General features: G+C 39.2%; 1 protein-coding gene across 1 annotated transcript in view; it reads right to left on the bottom strand.

The window, feature by feature from the left end:
* Positions 1-18,219, bottom strand: part of LOC134349574 (paramyosin) — a 674,039-nt gene that overhangs the window by 307,482 nt on the left and 348,338 nt on the right. Inside the window, exons 10-11 of the mRNA XM_063054149.1 lie at positions 13,569-13,736; positions 11,135-11,218 (exon numbers count right to left, since the gene is read on the bottom strand). Coding sequence (XP_062910219.1) covers positions 11,135-11,218; positions 13,569-13,736 — 252 coding nt within the window. The remainder of the gene's footprint in view (positions 1-11,134; positions 11,219-13,568; positions 13,737-18,219) is intronic.

Genomic DNA, 18,219 nt, shown 5'->3' with positions numbered 1-18,219 from the left:
TGAAACGTCGACTGCACTTCTTCCTACAGATGCTGCTTAGCCTGCTGCTTTCACCAGCAACTTTGATGTGTGTTGCTTGATAGTTGATACATTGTTGGTGAGCTGAAGAGCCTGTTTCTGTGCAGTATCAAAATGACTCTATCCTACTTTTTGGTATGATTTTGTAGGTTACACTACATCACGTATCCTCTACGTCGAGGGTTCCCAACCTGGGATTCATGAACCTCTCGGTTAATGTTTGGGGTTCGTGGCACTAAAAAGTTGGGAACTTCTGATCTAAGTGCTCTTTGGTATTTTCTGTCTCAACCACCTTTTAAGATGGAAAATTCTAGACTCCCTCAGTTAATGATGAAAAATTAATCGGCCGCTCCCTCATTCATTTATTAAATATATTTAATTTATGCACCTAAGTTAGAGTCATAAAGTCATACAGCACAGAAATAGGCTCTTTAGTCCAACTAGTTTATGCCAACCAAGATGCTCCATCCAAGTTAGTCCTAACATAAATGATACATTTCAGATGACAAATAAAGCTACTTGTTAATCTTTAAATCCATTTGTCAGCATTTGGCCCAAAGCCTTTTAAACCTTTTCCATCCATGTACCTGTCCATTTGTCTTTTTAAAGTTGTTATTGTACCTGCCTCAAACACTTCTTCTGGCAGCTGATTCCACATAGATATAATCCTTTGTGTAAAAAATTTCACCGTCAAATTCTTCTTAAATCTTTCCCCTCTCGCTTTAAACCTATGCCCTCTAGTTCTTGATATGCCAATTCTGAGGAAAAGACTGAGTATATTCACCTTGTCTATGCTGCTCTACAAGCTCTCCTCGCAGTTTCTTACATTTTCAGAAACTAAGTCCTAGCCTGTCCAACCTCTCCTTATAACTCAGTTCCTCAAGTTCTGGCAGCATTCTTGTAAACCTTTTCTGCTATTCTAACTATGAACCACTCTGCTAAAGGCAACAGATCTTTCCTAAGTATAGCATAACCCCATATCAGGGACAATCCTTTACTAACAATTAAAATTTTCTGTCCTTTGCAACAATGGTGAGAAATCCCTTTTAACCCTATCTAATGCAATTACGTTTGTACATGATGACTAAATCTGAATGTAGTTCTCCAGCCATGGCTTAAATAGCCTTTTTTACAGCATGAGGAAAACTAAAGAAAGAATTAAGGAAAATATACAACTGCCTATTTTAACCTACTTATCTGTCTGATTCAAGAACCTCCAGGAACCTGTAAACATGCATCAATTTTTCTTGAGCAACACACATAAAATGCTGGCAGCAACTATGGAGGGTAATAAACAGTCATCATTTCAGACTGAAACCCTTCATCAAGACTAGAAAAGAAGGGGGAAGAAACCGGAAGTTTAGGGGAAGTGAAATACAAGCTAGCAGTTAATTTCTGGTCTTCTACACTTCTCAGCATCCTGCTATTCATTATGCATTCTTTTGCCTTATGTGTCCTCCCCAAACCCATCACGTCACTCTTCCCCACACTAAATTCCATTTGCCACTTTTTAAACTTCTTACTTATTGAACAGATTAGATATGGCAAAGTTATTTCCCAAGGTAGGGGAGTCTAGGACACGAGGGCACAACTTCAGGACTGAAGGACGCCCATTTAGAACTGAGAAGAAGAGAAATTACTTTAGTCAGAGGGTGGTAAATCTGTGGAATTTGTTGCCACGAGCAGCTGTGGAGGCCAAGTCATTGGTGCATTTAAGGCAGAGATAGATAGTTTCTTGAATAGCCAGGGCATCAAAGGGTATGGGGAGAAAGCAGGGGAGTGGGAATGACTGGAAGAAATGGATCAGTCCATGATTGAATGGCAGAGCAGATTTGATGGGCCAAATGACCTACTTCTGCTCCTATATCTTATGATCTTATTAAGACACGGCGCGGAATAGACCCTTTCAGCCCTTCGAGCCATGACATCCAGCAATCCCCCGATTTAATCCTAGCCTAATCACAGGACAATTTACAATGACGAATTAACCTACGAACCTGTACATCTTTAGACTGTGGGAGGAAACTGGAGCACCCAGACAAAACCCACTAGGTCACGGAAGAATGTACAAACTCCTTACAGGCAGTACCAGGTTGCTGGTACTACGGTAAAGCATTGCGCTAATCACTATACTACCCCACTTTTCTGTCCACTTGATCAGCCCATTGATACCATGCTGAAAACTTCAGATTTCTTCTTCATTATCATCCATATGGCCAATTTTTGAATAATTTTTGAACCTCTGAGCACAGTCCCATTATTTAAAAATAAATAATTTTTAAGGGTCACACAATTACTCAAGCTCTTACTGATTTTAACTTTTGCTTCCTAGCACAGAAATAATTTTACATTCATCTCTCCACTTTCCTTTGGATCCCCTGGAATGATATTTTCTAATTAGCCTGCCTTGTAAGAGCTTATGTTTGCTACATCCATGTACACACCACATCAAATGTTCCACAAATGTACCAGAAATGAGCTAAGAGTGGAAGAAGTGAAATTTTAGGATGATGGACGCAGTATCGACTAAACAGGCTAGTAAGCAGTGCATTATGTCAAGCTTGTTCAGTTTAGTTGTGGTTACACTAGTCAAGCAAGAAGACTATTCCACATATAATTCTTACATTGGTTCTCCTCTTCTCTTTTCTGCTCATCACATCCTTAAAGAACTGCAACAGATTCTTCAAACATAATTTTCCTTTTATAAATCTATGTCATCTCTGATCAGTCATAGTAATCTTTTCAACTCATTTTGTTACTACATCCTTAGCATTATTACATGTTTGTAATCCCTTTTTTATTCACTATCTTCTTCTTTCTTAAATAATGGGTTACATTTGATACCATTCAATCCACAGGAATAACTCCAGAATATACAGAATTTTGGAAAATGATAACCAGAATATGCACTAACTTTATGACAATCTCCTTCTGAACTCTGCAGGGTAGACCATTAGATCTCTGGGATTGTGGTTTCCGGACCGCACCAACTTCTCAGTTTATATTTTTATACAATTACTTATTCCCTTCAGTTCCTTATTCTTGCCCTTGATTCCTTGATATTTCAGGCAGATTTTGGTGCCTTCATTGGCAAAGACAGATGCAAATTAATTGTTTCACTTGTTTGTTATTTCTGTTTCCAATCAGAGGTACTCCAGTGCTGTTTGTAAGGGTGTTATACATGATCCATTATTATTTATTTTTACATACTTATGGAAATTATTACATTACACTTACTTCTGTCCCAGTCTAGCCTCATGTTGGCTTTATTTACCAATTGTTTGGTCCTCCTGTAGTGAGTTCTAAATCACTCACAATCCTTAAACTACTTCTGGCAACTTTTTAACCCTCTCCCTTGGATTTAATCTTCAAATTCCTTTGTCAGCTATGGACGAATCACTTTTCTGTTGGGTTCTTATGCCTTATAGGAATTCTTTTTTGAAACTGACAGTAGCTATTATTATTTTAAATGCTAAGCATTGCCTGTCCTCTGTACAATGCTCAAGGATGGATTGAATTTTATAGAAGTTGCTTAGAATATAGAATAGAGCATGTCATGAAAGTCCTTCAGCTTCTATAAATGCAAAATTACACTGTGATCTTGAACTTACAAACGGCGTGATATAAAAAAGCAAAATGTTATATATGAACAAAAAGTACCCTTGATTAACTATCCAGTGAAGCTCAAAAGACAATTGCACCAAGTGTTAGAATAAAAGAAAATCCATTTATATAGCACCTTTCATATCTGGCAAAAGCATTTTAAAGGATCAAAGTTAATCAATTAATTTTGAGTTGGTCACTTTGGTTATGTGTAAAGCTGATCGGTGCAGAACGAAGTCCCAAAAATAGCATTGGGAATAAATGTGTAGTGAATTTATGTTTGGAGGGACAGTTAAAAGCATAAATGCTGGTCCTTGTAGCTCACTGGATAATGGCGTATTACAAACAGTTGAATCATATTTCACTCAGATGAAACCAAACACACAAGGTCCTGGATTAAGTCATAAAAGATAAAAAGTCATATCCAAACGATTAGGCCACTCGGCCCTAAATCACCCACTGTGCTTTAACAAGATCATGGTTAAATTGATTGTAATCTTAACTATATATTCCCAACAGGGGAACTTTTAATTCCCTTGCTCATTAATAATTTTTCAACTTTGTCTTAATAATATTCAAAGTCAATTCCATCAATATTTTGAGGGGAAGAGTGCCAAAGATGCACGTTCCTCTGAGAGAAAAAAATGCCTAATCTGTCTTAAATGGACAACTTAAAGGCAGTCTTCAGTTCTGGCATGTTCTACAATATTTTTTTCTCCAAATTTTATCAAGGCTCTCCAGCATTCTATATACTTCCTTCATTTCTTCCCACTTTTCTAATTTCAGTGGGTAAAACCCAGCCTGTTCAATATTTCCTCATAAGACAACCAACCCATTCCTCAATTAGTCCAGTAACCTTCCCCAAACTGTTTATAATACACTAATATTTTTAAAGAAAACAATACTGTACATTTCAGATGTGGTGGCACTAATGTCCTAAATACAGTAGTGTAGTGGTTTGCGCAATGCTTTACATTATCAAGCACCCAGATTCAATTCCCGGAGGTGTCTGTAAGGAGTTTGTATGTCCTTTCCATGACCACATGGGTTTCCTCCAGGTGCTCCAGCTATCTTTGCATGAGGTTCACACTTACATTTGCTACTCTAAGTAACATCTTCCACATACTTTGACTAAAGGCTGAACTACCATACATGTGTTATCCTCCTCCTGAGTAAAGTGTTTATGGAGTAGTATTCCCCTAAATGTTTAACAGTCTCCAGTTGAGACTAATGCATATTTTCTAATTTTTATGTGTCAACCGTAGAAACCAACAGAGAACACTAAGAAATTGCTTTAAATCAATAAGTGATATCTAATAAACTCAAATTAGGGACCTTCATTTTGGCAGTCCCTCATAATAAAGAATAAATTGCTTCCACTCTGGTTTTGCAGAACATGAAGTAGTTAAATAGAAAATACAAATGCCTGAAAGCATGTACCACCAGGCTCAAGGATAAGTTTTATCCCACTGTTTTCAGACTCTTGAACAGACCTCTTATACAATAAATTGAACTCTTGGCCTTACAAGCTGCTTCGTTAGGATGTTGCACTTTATCACTTACCTGCACTGCACTTTTTCGGGAGATTTGACAATTTATTCTACATTGTTACTGTTTTACTTGATTCTACTTTAATGCACAATGTAATGGTAACAGTATGCAAGACAAGGGTTTTCACTGTTCCTTGATACATGTGACAATACTAAAGTAATACCAATGTTTAGATATGGGTTCTCAATACCGTTCTGTTTGTTTCTTCTCCACTTTGAATGGCCATGGGCCAGAGATTCCCACAGATGGTGGGGAGCACAAAAGAAAACATTCACTTAGAGATTCTAGTATTGGACATGTGAACAGCATGGCCTGTCTAATATAGCCAACTAAGTGTGGTTAGTGATTTGGCCTGGTAAGGGGCACTGTTACAGATCTATTTATCATATGGTTCAATGCAATGTGATTAAATAAATCTGAATCTGACATTGGTCGGGTTAATCTGGAAGATTTATGGAGTGCGGATCATAATTTTGAATTTGTTGAAGTTGCATGATCTAGGTAGTCAATGTCTCAGGAGCATATACAGTAGAAGACAGTGATCACTGTTGTTTGCTAGACCACGAGTGTTACATAGGGTCTAAGATCCTAAACTTCAAATACCCATTCCCTCAATTGACCAAAGGCTGTACTGGCAAACTGAAGAAACTAAAGACTTTCATCATGAGAAATTACTCCCTCATTACTGGAAGTGGTCCACATTTTCCAGTGTCACACTGTGAACCTTTATCATTGGATTTCTGTGTGGTGCATTGGAGGGCCAGTTGGTAGAGTGCATTGGACTTAGGGTGTTGGGTCGTAGGTCTTCTCAAATGCCTTAGTGAATAAGACGGCCTCAGAATGTATGGAAACACAAGCAATGTTTGCATACTGGAGCACAATTACTGACGCTGTGGTAACCATAGCTTGGGATATACGAAAGTTAAAGGATGTAAAGCTTAGGAAGCTTCAATCAAACAGAGCCCTTCAGGATTATACAGAAGCCAGACAAAAGTTCAAGAAGGGAATTAGGAAAGCCAGGAGGTGCCATGAAAAGTCCTTGGTAAGTAAGATTAAAGGGAATCCCAAGGTATTCTATGCATACTTCAGGAACAAGAGGATAACTAGGGAGTGGGTGGGACCACTCAAAGATGAAGGGGGAACATGTGCGTCTCGGTAAGATGAAAGAGCTGACTGTGGACTTCAGGAAGGGTAAGACAAAGGAACACATCATGTATTACATTGAACTGCTGCTGCTAAGTTAACAAATTTTACATCACATGCCAGTGATAATAAACCTGATTCTGATTCTGATTGGGTGAGGTTTTTAATGAGCAATTTACATCAGTATTTACCAAGGAGGATGTGGATTATAGGCAGATCTGTGTGGAGGGTATTATTATTCCAGGCCATTTCGAGATAAAGCAGCAGGTAGTATTGGGTCACTTAAAGAGTATTAAGCTGGCAAGTCCTCAGAGCCTGACGAGGCAGACTCCAGGTTATTGTGAGAGGCAAGTGAAGAGACTGCTGGGTCCTTGACCAATATCTTTGTGTCCTTTCTAGTCACAGGTGTGGTCCCAGAAGACCGGCAAGTAGATAAAGCTGTTCCATTATTCAAGAAGTGAACCAGGGAACCATAGACTGGCGAGTCCCATGTCAGTTGTAGGGAAGTTACTGGAGAATATTCTTAGGGATAGGATTCATGAACATTTGGAAAATCATGGCCTAATTAGGGAGTGCCAGCGTTGCTTTATGTGGGTCAGGTCATATCTTACTAACTTGATTGAGTTTTTTGATGAGGTGACATGGGTAATTGATGAAGGTGGAGCTGCGGATGCTGTCTACGTGGATGTTAGCAAGGCATTTGACAAAATTCCACACGTGAGGCTCATCCAGAAGATTAGGATGCATAGGATCCATGGTGAATTGGCTATCTGGATTCAGAAGAGGCTTGCTAAAGAAGACTAGGGTGGTGGTCGAAGGGACTGTGATTAATGGTGTTCTACAGGGATCTGCTGTTTGTGCTGTATACAAATCACCAGGATGAAAAGGTAGGTTAGAAAGTTTGCAGCTGTTATGAAGATTGGTGGTGTTGTGGATAAGATAGGTAACTGTCAAAGGATACAGCGGGATATAGATCCATTACAGATACGGGTGGAGAAATAGCAGATGGAGTTTAAACTGGCCAGATATGAAGTGTTGCACCATGATAGGTCAAATGTAAAGAGAAAGTACAATGTTAAGGACAAAGGTACTTAACAGTGTTGATGAGCTGAGGGATCTTGGGGACAAGATCATAGATCCCTGAAAGTGGCCACACAAGTTTATAGGGTGGTTAAGGAGGCATATGACACTAATATGGCACTGCCTTTATTAGTTAAGGCAATGAATTCAAAAATCATGAGTTATATGGCAGCTTTATAAAACTTTAGCTAGGCTGCATCTGGAGTACTGCACACAGTTCTGGTTGCCGAATTATAGGAAGGATGGTGAGGTTTGGAGAGGATGCAGAAGAGATTTACCATGATATTGCGTGGATTAAAGGACAAACTTGGGTTGTTTTCTCTGGAGCAACAGAGGCTGGGGAGAGATCTGATAGAGGTTTATAAGATTACAAGAGGCATAGATAGAGTAGGCAGACAGTTTCTTTTATCCCAGGGTGGATATGCCTAATACCAGAGATCATGCAGTTAAGGTAAGAATGGGTAATTTCAAAGGATATGTGAGGGGCAAGTCACATAGAGAGTGGTGGGTAACTGGAATGCACTGGCTGAAGTGGTGGTAAAAGTAGATACATTAGAGACTTTTAAGAGACGTTTAGATAGGCACGTGAATGTGAGGAAAATGGAAGGATATGGATATTGTGCAGCCATAGGGGATTAGGTTAGTAGCCCATTTTATTACAAATTTATTTGGTTAGGCACAACACTGTGGGCTGCAGGGTTTATTGTACTGTTTGATGTTGAACAGTTTCCTATTGGCTCTGAATTACAACTTCACTCCAAAGGAAGTTTGTAAGAGGTGAGATGAGCTGCAACGTTTTGGCAAAAACATTGAGAAGTATTGGTGTTATGATGCTTAATTGTTTGATACCAATGTTAGCTGGTAGACCAGTAGGTTAGTGTCAGGGCTTTCATGCAATCATGTGCCAGCATAAATTGGACTCTAACTTAACTGGGCAGACAAGTTTGGATTAATGAAGCAAAATGCTCCAGGGGTTGTGAATGTGTGATGACGCATGGCTGAAGCCAGGAAGTGGCAACATATTTACGTATGTGCTCTGAGCAAAAGGTTGGAAACACATCGAAGGAGTGAAAGTAGCACTACAGGGTTGAGGGGAGGTGAGGTTGGAGAGAACCATGGTATTCAGCCACAGCCAGAAGTTGGGAGAAGTCAAGCCGCAAACAGTTGAAGATAATTTTTGTTTTTTTTCATTCTGTAAATAGAGATATTTCTATTGACAATGAAAGACTTGCACTTCTGTAGTATGTCTTTTCATAGGCTTTTCAAAATGCTCTAAAGTAATTAATAAGCAAAGATACTTTTTTAAAAGATTTGTAGACAATCATGTAACATAGGAAACAAAGCAGGTAGTTTATATATAATAAGCTCCCACACGTACTAATATGATAATAAACAAATTATGTTTTTTTAAATGAATGTGGAGTGATGGATAGGTTTTGACCAGGGATTCTAAGATATCTCACTTGTTCTATTTTCTTCAGAGTAGTGCTACGGGATTTTTTCTGTCAATCTTAAAAGTCTTAAAGGAAATCTATTTAATATCTGAATCTCAAAGCAGCACCCTAGATAATTCGGCCTCTTCCCCGAATCAATGGATTTGCTCATGTCAATTTTTTGGGGCTTACGTCCCCCAAGCTTCTCTTCAGTGGGCCTCTGTATTCGATCTGGGCAACTGCAGTTTCCCCTGTCATCTGTTGTGGAGGAATTCAAGGTGGCAAAATGCAGAGCCTTATTAAGCTTGAGAGATTTTAATGAGGAAAAGAAGCAGATGTCAAAGGCAGTGAAACAAGGGTCCCAGGGTGCCTGGACAAAATGGGATCTGCCCAAGCGCAAGATCTCATGGGCAGAGTTATGGAGACTGGAGCCCTTCTGTATTTCCTTCCTCTTGCGATCCGTGTATGACACCCTTCCTTCACCATTACATCTGTACACATGGGGGATGAGAGAGGACCCAAACTGTAAGCTCTGTGGTCAAAAGGGGACACTGGCTCATATACTGTCCAGGTGTAAAAAAGCTCTAACTCAAGGACGGTATAGGTGGTGCCATGATAAGGTGCTTCTGGCTCTTGCTGACACACTAGAGTGAGAGAGATGCAAGAAGAGGATGGCTGGCACAGATTTGAGGAAGGCCAACACCTTCATCAAAGAGGGAGCCAGGCCTTTCGTAACCAAACAACCAAAGCCCAATCTGCTGCTAACGGCCAGGTCCTGGGAGATGAGGGTCGATGTGGGAAAGAGGTTACAGTTCCTGGATGTGGTGCACACAACCCTACGCCTGGATATTGTACTGTGGTCAACTGAAGACAGAAAAATAATTCTGGTTGAGCTGACTGTGCCATGGGAGGAGGGATGGGAAGAGGCCCATGAGAGAAAACTTTGAAGTACCAGCCCTTAGTGCACGAGTGTAAAGACAAGGGATGGCAGGCATGGTTGTTCCCTGTGGAGATCGGCTGTAGAGGTTTCCCAGCCAAATCAGCATGGCGGTTGTTGTCAGATCTGGGCCTGGACGAAAGGAGCAAAAAACAAGCAGCTCGTAGGATGGGGGAAGAGGCAGAGTGAGCCTCTTGTTGGAATTGGAGTAGGTGAGAGGAGGGAAACTGGAAGCCAGGAGCAGATGGGCAGTGATTTGGCCACCACTGCCGGCCCACCAACTGGAGAGTGTCGTGGTTAAGGGTCGAAACACTCTGTGAAGGTTGGGAACCACCTGATGACATCTGCTCCTGGCTGAAGGCTATGGTTACCTTATAAGGTATCTGGAGAATGCACCCTAACAGGTGTATGTAACAAGTAAATAAGGATCTTGAATTCAAAGTCTCTTGGCTTTTGTGTAAAGGTTATTATGTGAGACAAAGCTTACACTAACCGATAAACCAAAAGGTTTCAGAATGGTTGTGGAATGTCTTTATATACACGTGAAAATGGAGTAACAGAACAAAATTATATTGGTTAGCTTAATGCTTTACAGCAACAGCAAAGAGGGATCAATTCTTGCTGCTGTCTGTGAAGAATTTGTACATTCTCTCCGTGACTGTGAGAATTTCCTCTGAGTGCTCTGGTTTTCTCCCGCATGCTAAAGATCAAGAGAATAAGATGAGTATATTGTGGGCATTCTATCTTCACACCGGAGGCACGGTGACACTTGCAGGCTGTCGGGAAACGTAGAGGAGACTTATTCCAAACTCAGAGCAGTGGAGATAATTTAGTGGTGAACAATAACTTCAATAATAAACAACAAAATAACAAGCCACAAGGGGTCACAAAACATGCAAGAACAGATACTTATCATGACAAGGCAACACGGTAAGTGAAGGCTAGGAGAAACTGTTTGAGGCTAGCTGGTTCACATCAGTGAACAAGGATTGTTGATGAGGGCGCGATTTAAATAGGCTGCAGGTAATGAGTTGTAAACGAGTGGCAGGAGACTCCTGTTAGCAGGGTAGAGACTGGGAGGAGCTTGCATGTGCAAGCCTGACAGAGGCTGCCCCCAGCACAGACATGGATTGTGTAGCTCGTTGATGCGAATAATGCATTTCACTGTATGTTTCAATTTTTTGATGTACATGTGACAAATAAATCTTACCTTACTGTATCTTACACTGCATTGCAGAAAGTATAATAACACCACAGAGTAAGGGGGCATAATTAAGGTAAAAATAGGATAATAATTTATGAGGAAATTAAACAGTTGAAAAGCAATCAGTATTTGTAAAACTAGATCAAAATCTCAGCGAATACATACATCTTTTTGTGCTCCCCCATATTTTTCTCTTGCAGTTTTCAAATCGGTCTTTAGTTTTAGAATAATCTCATCTTGTTTGCTGACCTGGATTTCAAATAACACAGCACAAATGTGAATATGCAGGTGCTTATAAACTGAATAATTCCATCTGAAGTTATGCAATGAGGATTATTAAATAATTATTGACATCATTGACCACCAGAATTCAGGAGAGAGATTCAGTCAAATTCAGCAGAAAACTCATGCCGATTTCCATTACTTTGTTTAGCATATTAAAAAGTGCAACAATAAGCACTAATCCACAAAATATATTAGTGCCCACAACAGAAAGTAGAAAATAATTAGAAATGGGCACTACAAAGGTCATGAGTATAGTACATTGTAAAATTAATTCCACTGTTGTTTAAATTTCTTCTTGTGTATTGAATTGTGTTATACTGTTCTATGCCTAAATTCTATATTTGGTATTTAGCATCCGCTACATGTAACAAGTCTTGTTTGTTAAACTGAATTCTTCTGCATATTTTCCCAAAGGTTGTCAAGTATGAATGGAAGTAATAATGAATCTGAACAAAATTTCCCCATTTACCATTTTAACTTTGATTTTAAAATGTTATGCTTACAAAAAATACATCTAACTAGAACTGATTATCTCTTGCTCTTTGAAACACCAGTGATGTGCTTTAAATAAATTGCCAAGAATTGCGCTATGTCCTGAACAAGCACGATCTGCCAAAAACCATGAAAACTGATCATAGAAACAATAGCTGAATTGTAATGTTGACATGAATGCAAAGAATATGGTGAATGCTGGATTCTGCCATAAAAAATAATTAGACATGAAGAACTCAGGAGCATCTGTGGAGGCAAAAGGTGGAAATTAATGTTTCACATTGAGAACCTAGAACAGAACAGAGAAGGAACAATACAAAGAGGAGTATGAAAGAATGTAGGTGGGAAGAGGATATTGGACAGATAGAACCATGTTGGGGATTGGAGGAGAGACAGGTGATAAGTGGAACTGGAAGAGGAAGTGATGGAAGGTGGACAGAAGGGATGAACAAAGGGAGAAACAAACTAGGTGGATGTGTAAGTACGTGCGAGGAAAGAACAGCGAGTGTGGGTTACTTGAAATTAGAAAATACAATGTTCATACCATAGCAATCCAAGTGGAATACAAGGTATCATACGAAGCAATTTGCACTTGGCCTCTCTGTAGCAACTGGATGAGCAACTCTGTAGATCCCTGGATGGTGATGAGGAGGGAGATATAGGGACAGCTGTTACAACTCCTTCAGTTACAGGGACAGGAAGGGCTGGAAAGGGGCAAGTATGATCAGACCATTAATTCACAAAGACAGTGATGCCAGTGGAAAATAGGGGTGACGGGGAGATATAACTGGCAGTGGGATCATATTGATGCTGGCAGAAATGGCAGAGGAGAATATGTTTGATGCAGAGCCTGACAGAGTGAAAGGTGAGAACCAAGGGAACTCTATCATTTTTGACAGGTTTCAGGATGAAGGAGAGGGTTCTCAGAGCAGACATATGGGAAAATGGGGAAATATGTGAGGGGTTTTCATAAATAAACTGTATGCATATATCTTTATATAAAAATGCATATTTATTTCTTCTCCCTTGTTCATCCCTCCAGCCCCTTCCCCCTACTTTGTTCCATCTACCCATAATCGACCAGACTGTGCAACACTTTCTTCCCCAAGCCATCAGACTCCTCAATACTCAGAGTCTACACTGACATCTACATCATTTATTATTATATTGTAATTTGTCCTCTACTGTGCCAATTGTCTTGTTTATTAATTATTGTACTGCCCTGCACTGTTTTGTGCACTTTATGTAATCCTGTGCAGGTCTGTAGTCTAGTGCAGTTTTTATGTTGTTTTACATAGTCTAGTGTAGCCTTGTGCTGTCTCACATAGTCTAGTGTAGTCTTGTGTTGTTTCGTGTAGCACCAGGGTCCTAGAGGAACTTTGTTTCATTTTTACTGTGTACTGTACCAGCAGCTTATGGTTGAAATGACAATAAACTTGACTTGACTCGACTTGACTTAACTAATTGGTTCCATCTATCTCTCTCCAGCCTTTATCCCATCCTCCAATCCTGCCTGTTCCCTCTCAGTCCTTTCGCAAGGTCCCATCTTACACTTTTTGCCTCCATAACTGTTGTTTGACCCACTGAGTTCTTCTAGCATTCTGTTCTTTTTGTAATATTGGGAGAACAATGTAGAATTAATTATGACCGTTTTAACCTCATTTCGTTAACAGCTACTTAAAATCTATTACATTTTAATAACAACACAACAATCTTAACTTAGTTAATTTCAGTGTAGGAAATTCACTCTACCCAAATATTAATAAAAATATGGAGAGAGTGACAGCACAATTTATATTTTTTATTGACAAGTCTAATATACCTCTTGTTGAGCAGTTCTATACTTCTCAGTAATTACTGTCATCTCCAGTTCTATTTTCTGCTTCTCAGCACTGAGTGCACTGATATCCTGGGACTGCTTTTTTATTTGGTCTGTCAACTCTACAGTTTCTTCTTTTAACTTCTGCATGAATTTTTCTCTGTGGAGGAACTAAGATCAAAATTGAACGTTGCAGCCATTATTTCAAATCATATTCATTATGTTCTTGAATTCTAACAACTATTACAATTTTCAGCATGAATATATTCGAAGAACTCAGAGTTACAGTCATCCATAATACATTATTGACAGCAAATATAGCTATCCTTTTTCAAATGAAATATATTTAGTTCACAGACAGAATACAAACCTTGTACAATTTTCTGGAATGTTCTGCTGACACATTACAGCTCTGCGTCATTGTACTGTCAAGTAAGTTTCTTCTTTGGTGGCTCAATATATAATGACATAGATTATTTTTTACTGTTCTTCTAATTTAAAAAATAGAATAGGGCCAACACTCACTTCCAGTCACTTCCAACCAGTTAAGAAATACTTTCTGAAAGGTCAATTGCAAATAGCATTCAGTTCTCCAGTATATCTTATAACCAGCACCAGTTACAGTACCAAGATTGATCTGAGGTGTACAGTATATTAGTGTAATGAAAGTAAAATTGCGCAGGATTCAAATTTATACTGATGAGAATGTTTAAGGGGAAATATTACAAAACAATGGCACAAAAATATCAAAATACTTTTGAAGAGCCTCAAATGATTCTAACCCATGTATAGATTATAGCAAGGCTAATGGGAGCTATGATTAAATGGAGGTAAAAAGATAAGGATGGAGAATACGAAGTGCCAGTGTGGTGGTGCAGGGCAGGACCTGATCCTCTGTTCTCTGGCTTCCAAAGTGGAATCAATGCTGCATCAATTACTTGATAAAGAGTTCTGTCCTTCCTACACTTCACAGTACAAATGCTATAGCTCACATCAACAACATGCCTGTCACAACGAGTCAACCACATTTCAAGCTGAGAAACCTTTGCAATTTCTCTGATGGGGACTGTAGTGGATGCCATTTTGGTAAAAGAAATTGTGTGCACACAGCCAGCATGGAGAGCAAGTCGTTTATAATGTCAATCAGTGTGCAACATTGATTTGACACCAGCATTGATATTTTCAAACAGCATGCTCTGGCCAATGGCCTCTTTTAACCCCTCACAGTTTATCAAGTCTTCAACAGCATGAAGGACGTTAAGCTTACACTGACTCTGCCACCGCACCATGAGCCAGGTACACGTTAGTACATGGATTACTGTGTTCTACACATTTTTGGATCTTACCTATATTTGTAAAGTTTCTTTAGTCTACAGGGAGTGGAATGATAAAAAATGGTTATGGAGGTTTAAAGGCTTTACCAAAATTAGTTCCTTCCAGACATGATGACACAGAAAAAGCCTTCTCACTAAGCTTGACTACAACCTACTGGAAGTTCCCAAGCATGATCTGATATTTATACAGGATGTTTAGGGATAAATTTTCTTAATCAAACTTCAAAACAGGAGAAATTCAGGAGGCCCCTTTAGTTTGTTACTGAAGTGTTAGTAAAACCTAACAATGCCAAATCTCAAAGGGCCTCGTAACCATTGCTTATCAAAACAAGTCCAGCTTTTAATTTAAGTATTTGTTTTTTTTCAATGATCACTGTAAGAAAAAACTTGTAGTCAGCCTGATGCAACAGTGTGATGCCATCTGTGTAAAGGGAGGTTATTTCAACTAATTTCCTCTTGCCACAGATTTGCAGAAAGAGTGAGCACAAAGTTTTGCTCAGATTGCAGTTTTCCCATAGTTCAGGGTGGTGTTGACCACACAAGCACTGCTTTGTATGTGCCTTACATCAATCCTGACTTTTTATTGAATCCCAAGTCAGGTAATTTCCACAGTGCCCAGCTATGTGCAACCATTAGCAGAATACTGTCATAGCCTGACAACAGTTATGGGATCCTCCCTTTGTAACAGTGCCAGATGCATTTGACTACAGTTACTGTGTAGTAATGTCTTGAGTTTGGATCAGATGCACATACTTTATGCACATGTGTAGAAGGACACATAAGAGAACAATAAAAAGAGCTAGGCAGACTGAAAGGTCTTAAGGTGGATAAGTCACCTGGACTAGATGGACTACATCCCAGAGTCCTGAAAGAAGTTGCTGAAGAGATAACGGATGCATTGGTCATGTTCTTCCAAGGGTCACTTGATTCTGGCATGGTCCTGGAGGACTGGAAAATTGCAAATGTCACTCCACTCTTTAAGAGGAGAGGAAGACAAAAGAGAGGAAATTATAGGCAAGTTAGCCTAACTTCAGTGAATAGGAAAGTGTTGGAGTCCATTATTAAGGATGAGGTTTCAGGGTACTTGCAGACTTATGATAAAATAAGTCAAAGTCAGCATGCTTACTGTGAAAGGAAATCTTGCCTGACAAATCTGTTAGAATTCTTCGAGGAAGTAACGAGCAGGTTGTACAAAGGAGTAGCAGCAGATGTCACTTACTTGGATTTTCAGAAGGCACTTGATTAAGGTGCCTCACATGAGGCTGCTTAACAAGATAAAATCCTTTGTTGTTACAGGAAATATACTGGTATCGATAGAGGAATGGCTAACAGGTAGAAGGCAGCAAATGGGAATAAAGGGGGCCTTTTCTTGTTGGATGCCAGTCACTAGTGGTGTTCCTCAGAGGTCAGTATTGAGCCCACTACTTTTCACATTGTTTGTCAATGATTTAGATAGTGGAATCATTGTTTGTCAATGATTTAGATAGTGGAATTGATGGCTTTGTGGCAAAGTTTGCTGATGATATGAAGACATGTGGAGGTAAAGGTGGTGCTGAGGAAGCAATGCAATTGGAGCAGGACTTAGACAAATTGGAAGAACAGGCAAAAATGTGGCAGATGGAATACAGTGTTGGGAAATATATGATAATGCTTTTTAGTAAAAGGAACAATAATGTAGATTATTATCTAAATGGGGAGAAAATTCAAACATCAGAGGTGCAGAGGGATCTTCGAGTCCTTGTGAAAGACTCCCAGAAGGTTAGTTCACAGGTTGAGTCTGTGGTAAAGAAGGAAAATGCAATGTTGGCATTTATTTCAAGGGAAACAGGATATAACAGCAAGGAGATAACACTGAAGATTTATAAGACACTAGTCATGCTACACTTGGATAGTGCCAGAAAGAGAGTAGCTAAGAATAAAGTGCATTCTTTGGACCTGAATGGAGTTAATGATGACTGTTGTCAAAAAACATTTTTAAGAAATGTTTATAAATTATCTTCAGTAAGAATTTGAAAATTGCTTAAAATCAGGAGTAATCAAGTCAAAAAGGCACAGATGGAATAATATTGCACATGACAACCATCTTGGGGAAATACAGCAGTCAATGGTATAATCCAGCACAAATACACACAGTATACAGTATCTAAATTATCCTTATTTTAATGAAAGTTTATAAACACCATGTTCCACTTTTCAGGTTAGCTTCTGGAATTAGGATGGTCAACTCCTCGAAGGCATTTCAATAAAGGGGTATCTTCTCTTTAGGCAAGAAGAGTTCAAGAATGATTAACAGGGAAAATAATCAGAAAAAGTTGCATGATTGCCATACAAAGTTCTAGATAGACACAGTTTAGAACAGTAGCACTGGTTTACCAGCATGACATCTGGGCTCTCAGCGTAAGTTCAGAAGGAAGGTAACACGTTAGGGTTGGATTGACTAAAAGTTAGAAGTTTAAGAGTTCGTTTGATGCTAAGGGATATAGTGTATAGGTTAAATTGTTTCCATTGGTTGTTGAGTCCAGGACAGTGCCAGCCTCCAATTTAGAATCAGAATCAGGTTTACTATCACTGATATATATTCTGAAATTTCATGTGTTTTGTAGCAGCAGAACAACGGAAGACAAAAAGAAACACCACTGTAAGTTACAATAAAAAGCAAAACTAAAGAAATAATGCAAAAGAGTAATAGTGAAGTAGAGTTCATGGACCGTTCAGTAATCTGATGGCAGAGGGGAAGTCTGTTCCTAAAACGTTCCTGAAAGGTGGTCAGTAACCACCTTTTCTTGGAAAAGATGGATTTTGGAACCCCTTCTGCAAACAGCGACTAATGCTGCTAGATTCTATTACCGTTATGAGAAGATACAAGAGAGAGCATGCATTTGAAGTTCTGTCATGAATTATCCATCTGATTGACAAAACAGGTTCAAGAGCTAAATGGTCAACTCCTATTTGGTCCCATAATTGTTGTTGCAGCTTCACATATCCAACCTAGTGATAAGTATTCTGTTAATGTTGTGGAAGAATTTGTTTCCTAATTCAATCACAAGCAGCCATCCAGTTACTCTTAAAATGCTACAGCAGCCTGTCTCTTCAGCAGCAGGATCGTGTTATGTAATAAATCAGGAAGAGTTGTCAAAGTTCAGATTCTATGATGAAGAGTGTGCACCTGTTTGCTGCTTTACATCTCTATTAATAAGCAATTAGATTTGCTTGACGAAGTAGAAGCACCTTCCATGTCTTCAGATGGTAATATGCCAGAATATGAAAATAAAACCTTGTAAAGTGTCAGTTAAAGTGCTCCTGTTTCTGTAACAATGGAA

This window comes from Mobula hypostoma, chromosome 1, assembly GCF_963921235.1.
Source record: "Mobula hypostoma chromosome 1, sMobHyp1.1, whole genome shotgun sequence".
Taxonomy (NCBI): Eukaryota; Metazoa; Chordata; class Chondrichthyes; order Myliobatiformes; family Myliobatidae; genus Mobula; species Mobula hypostoma.
Note: the sequence above shows the minus strand (reverse complement) of the source record. Positions and strands in the feature narration are given on the sequence as shown.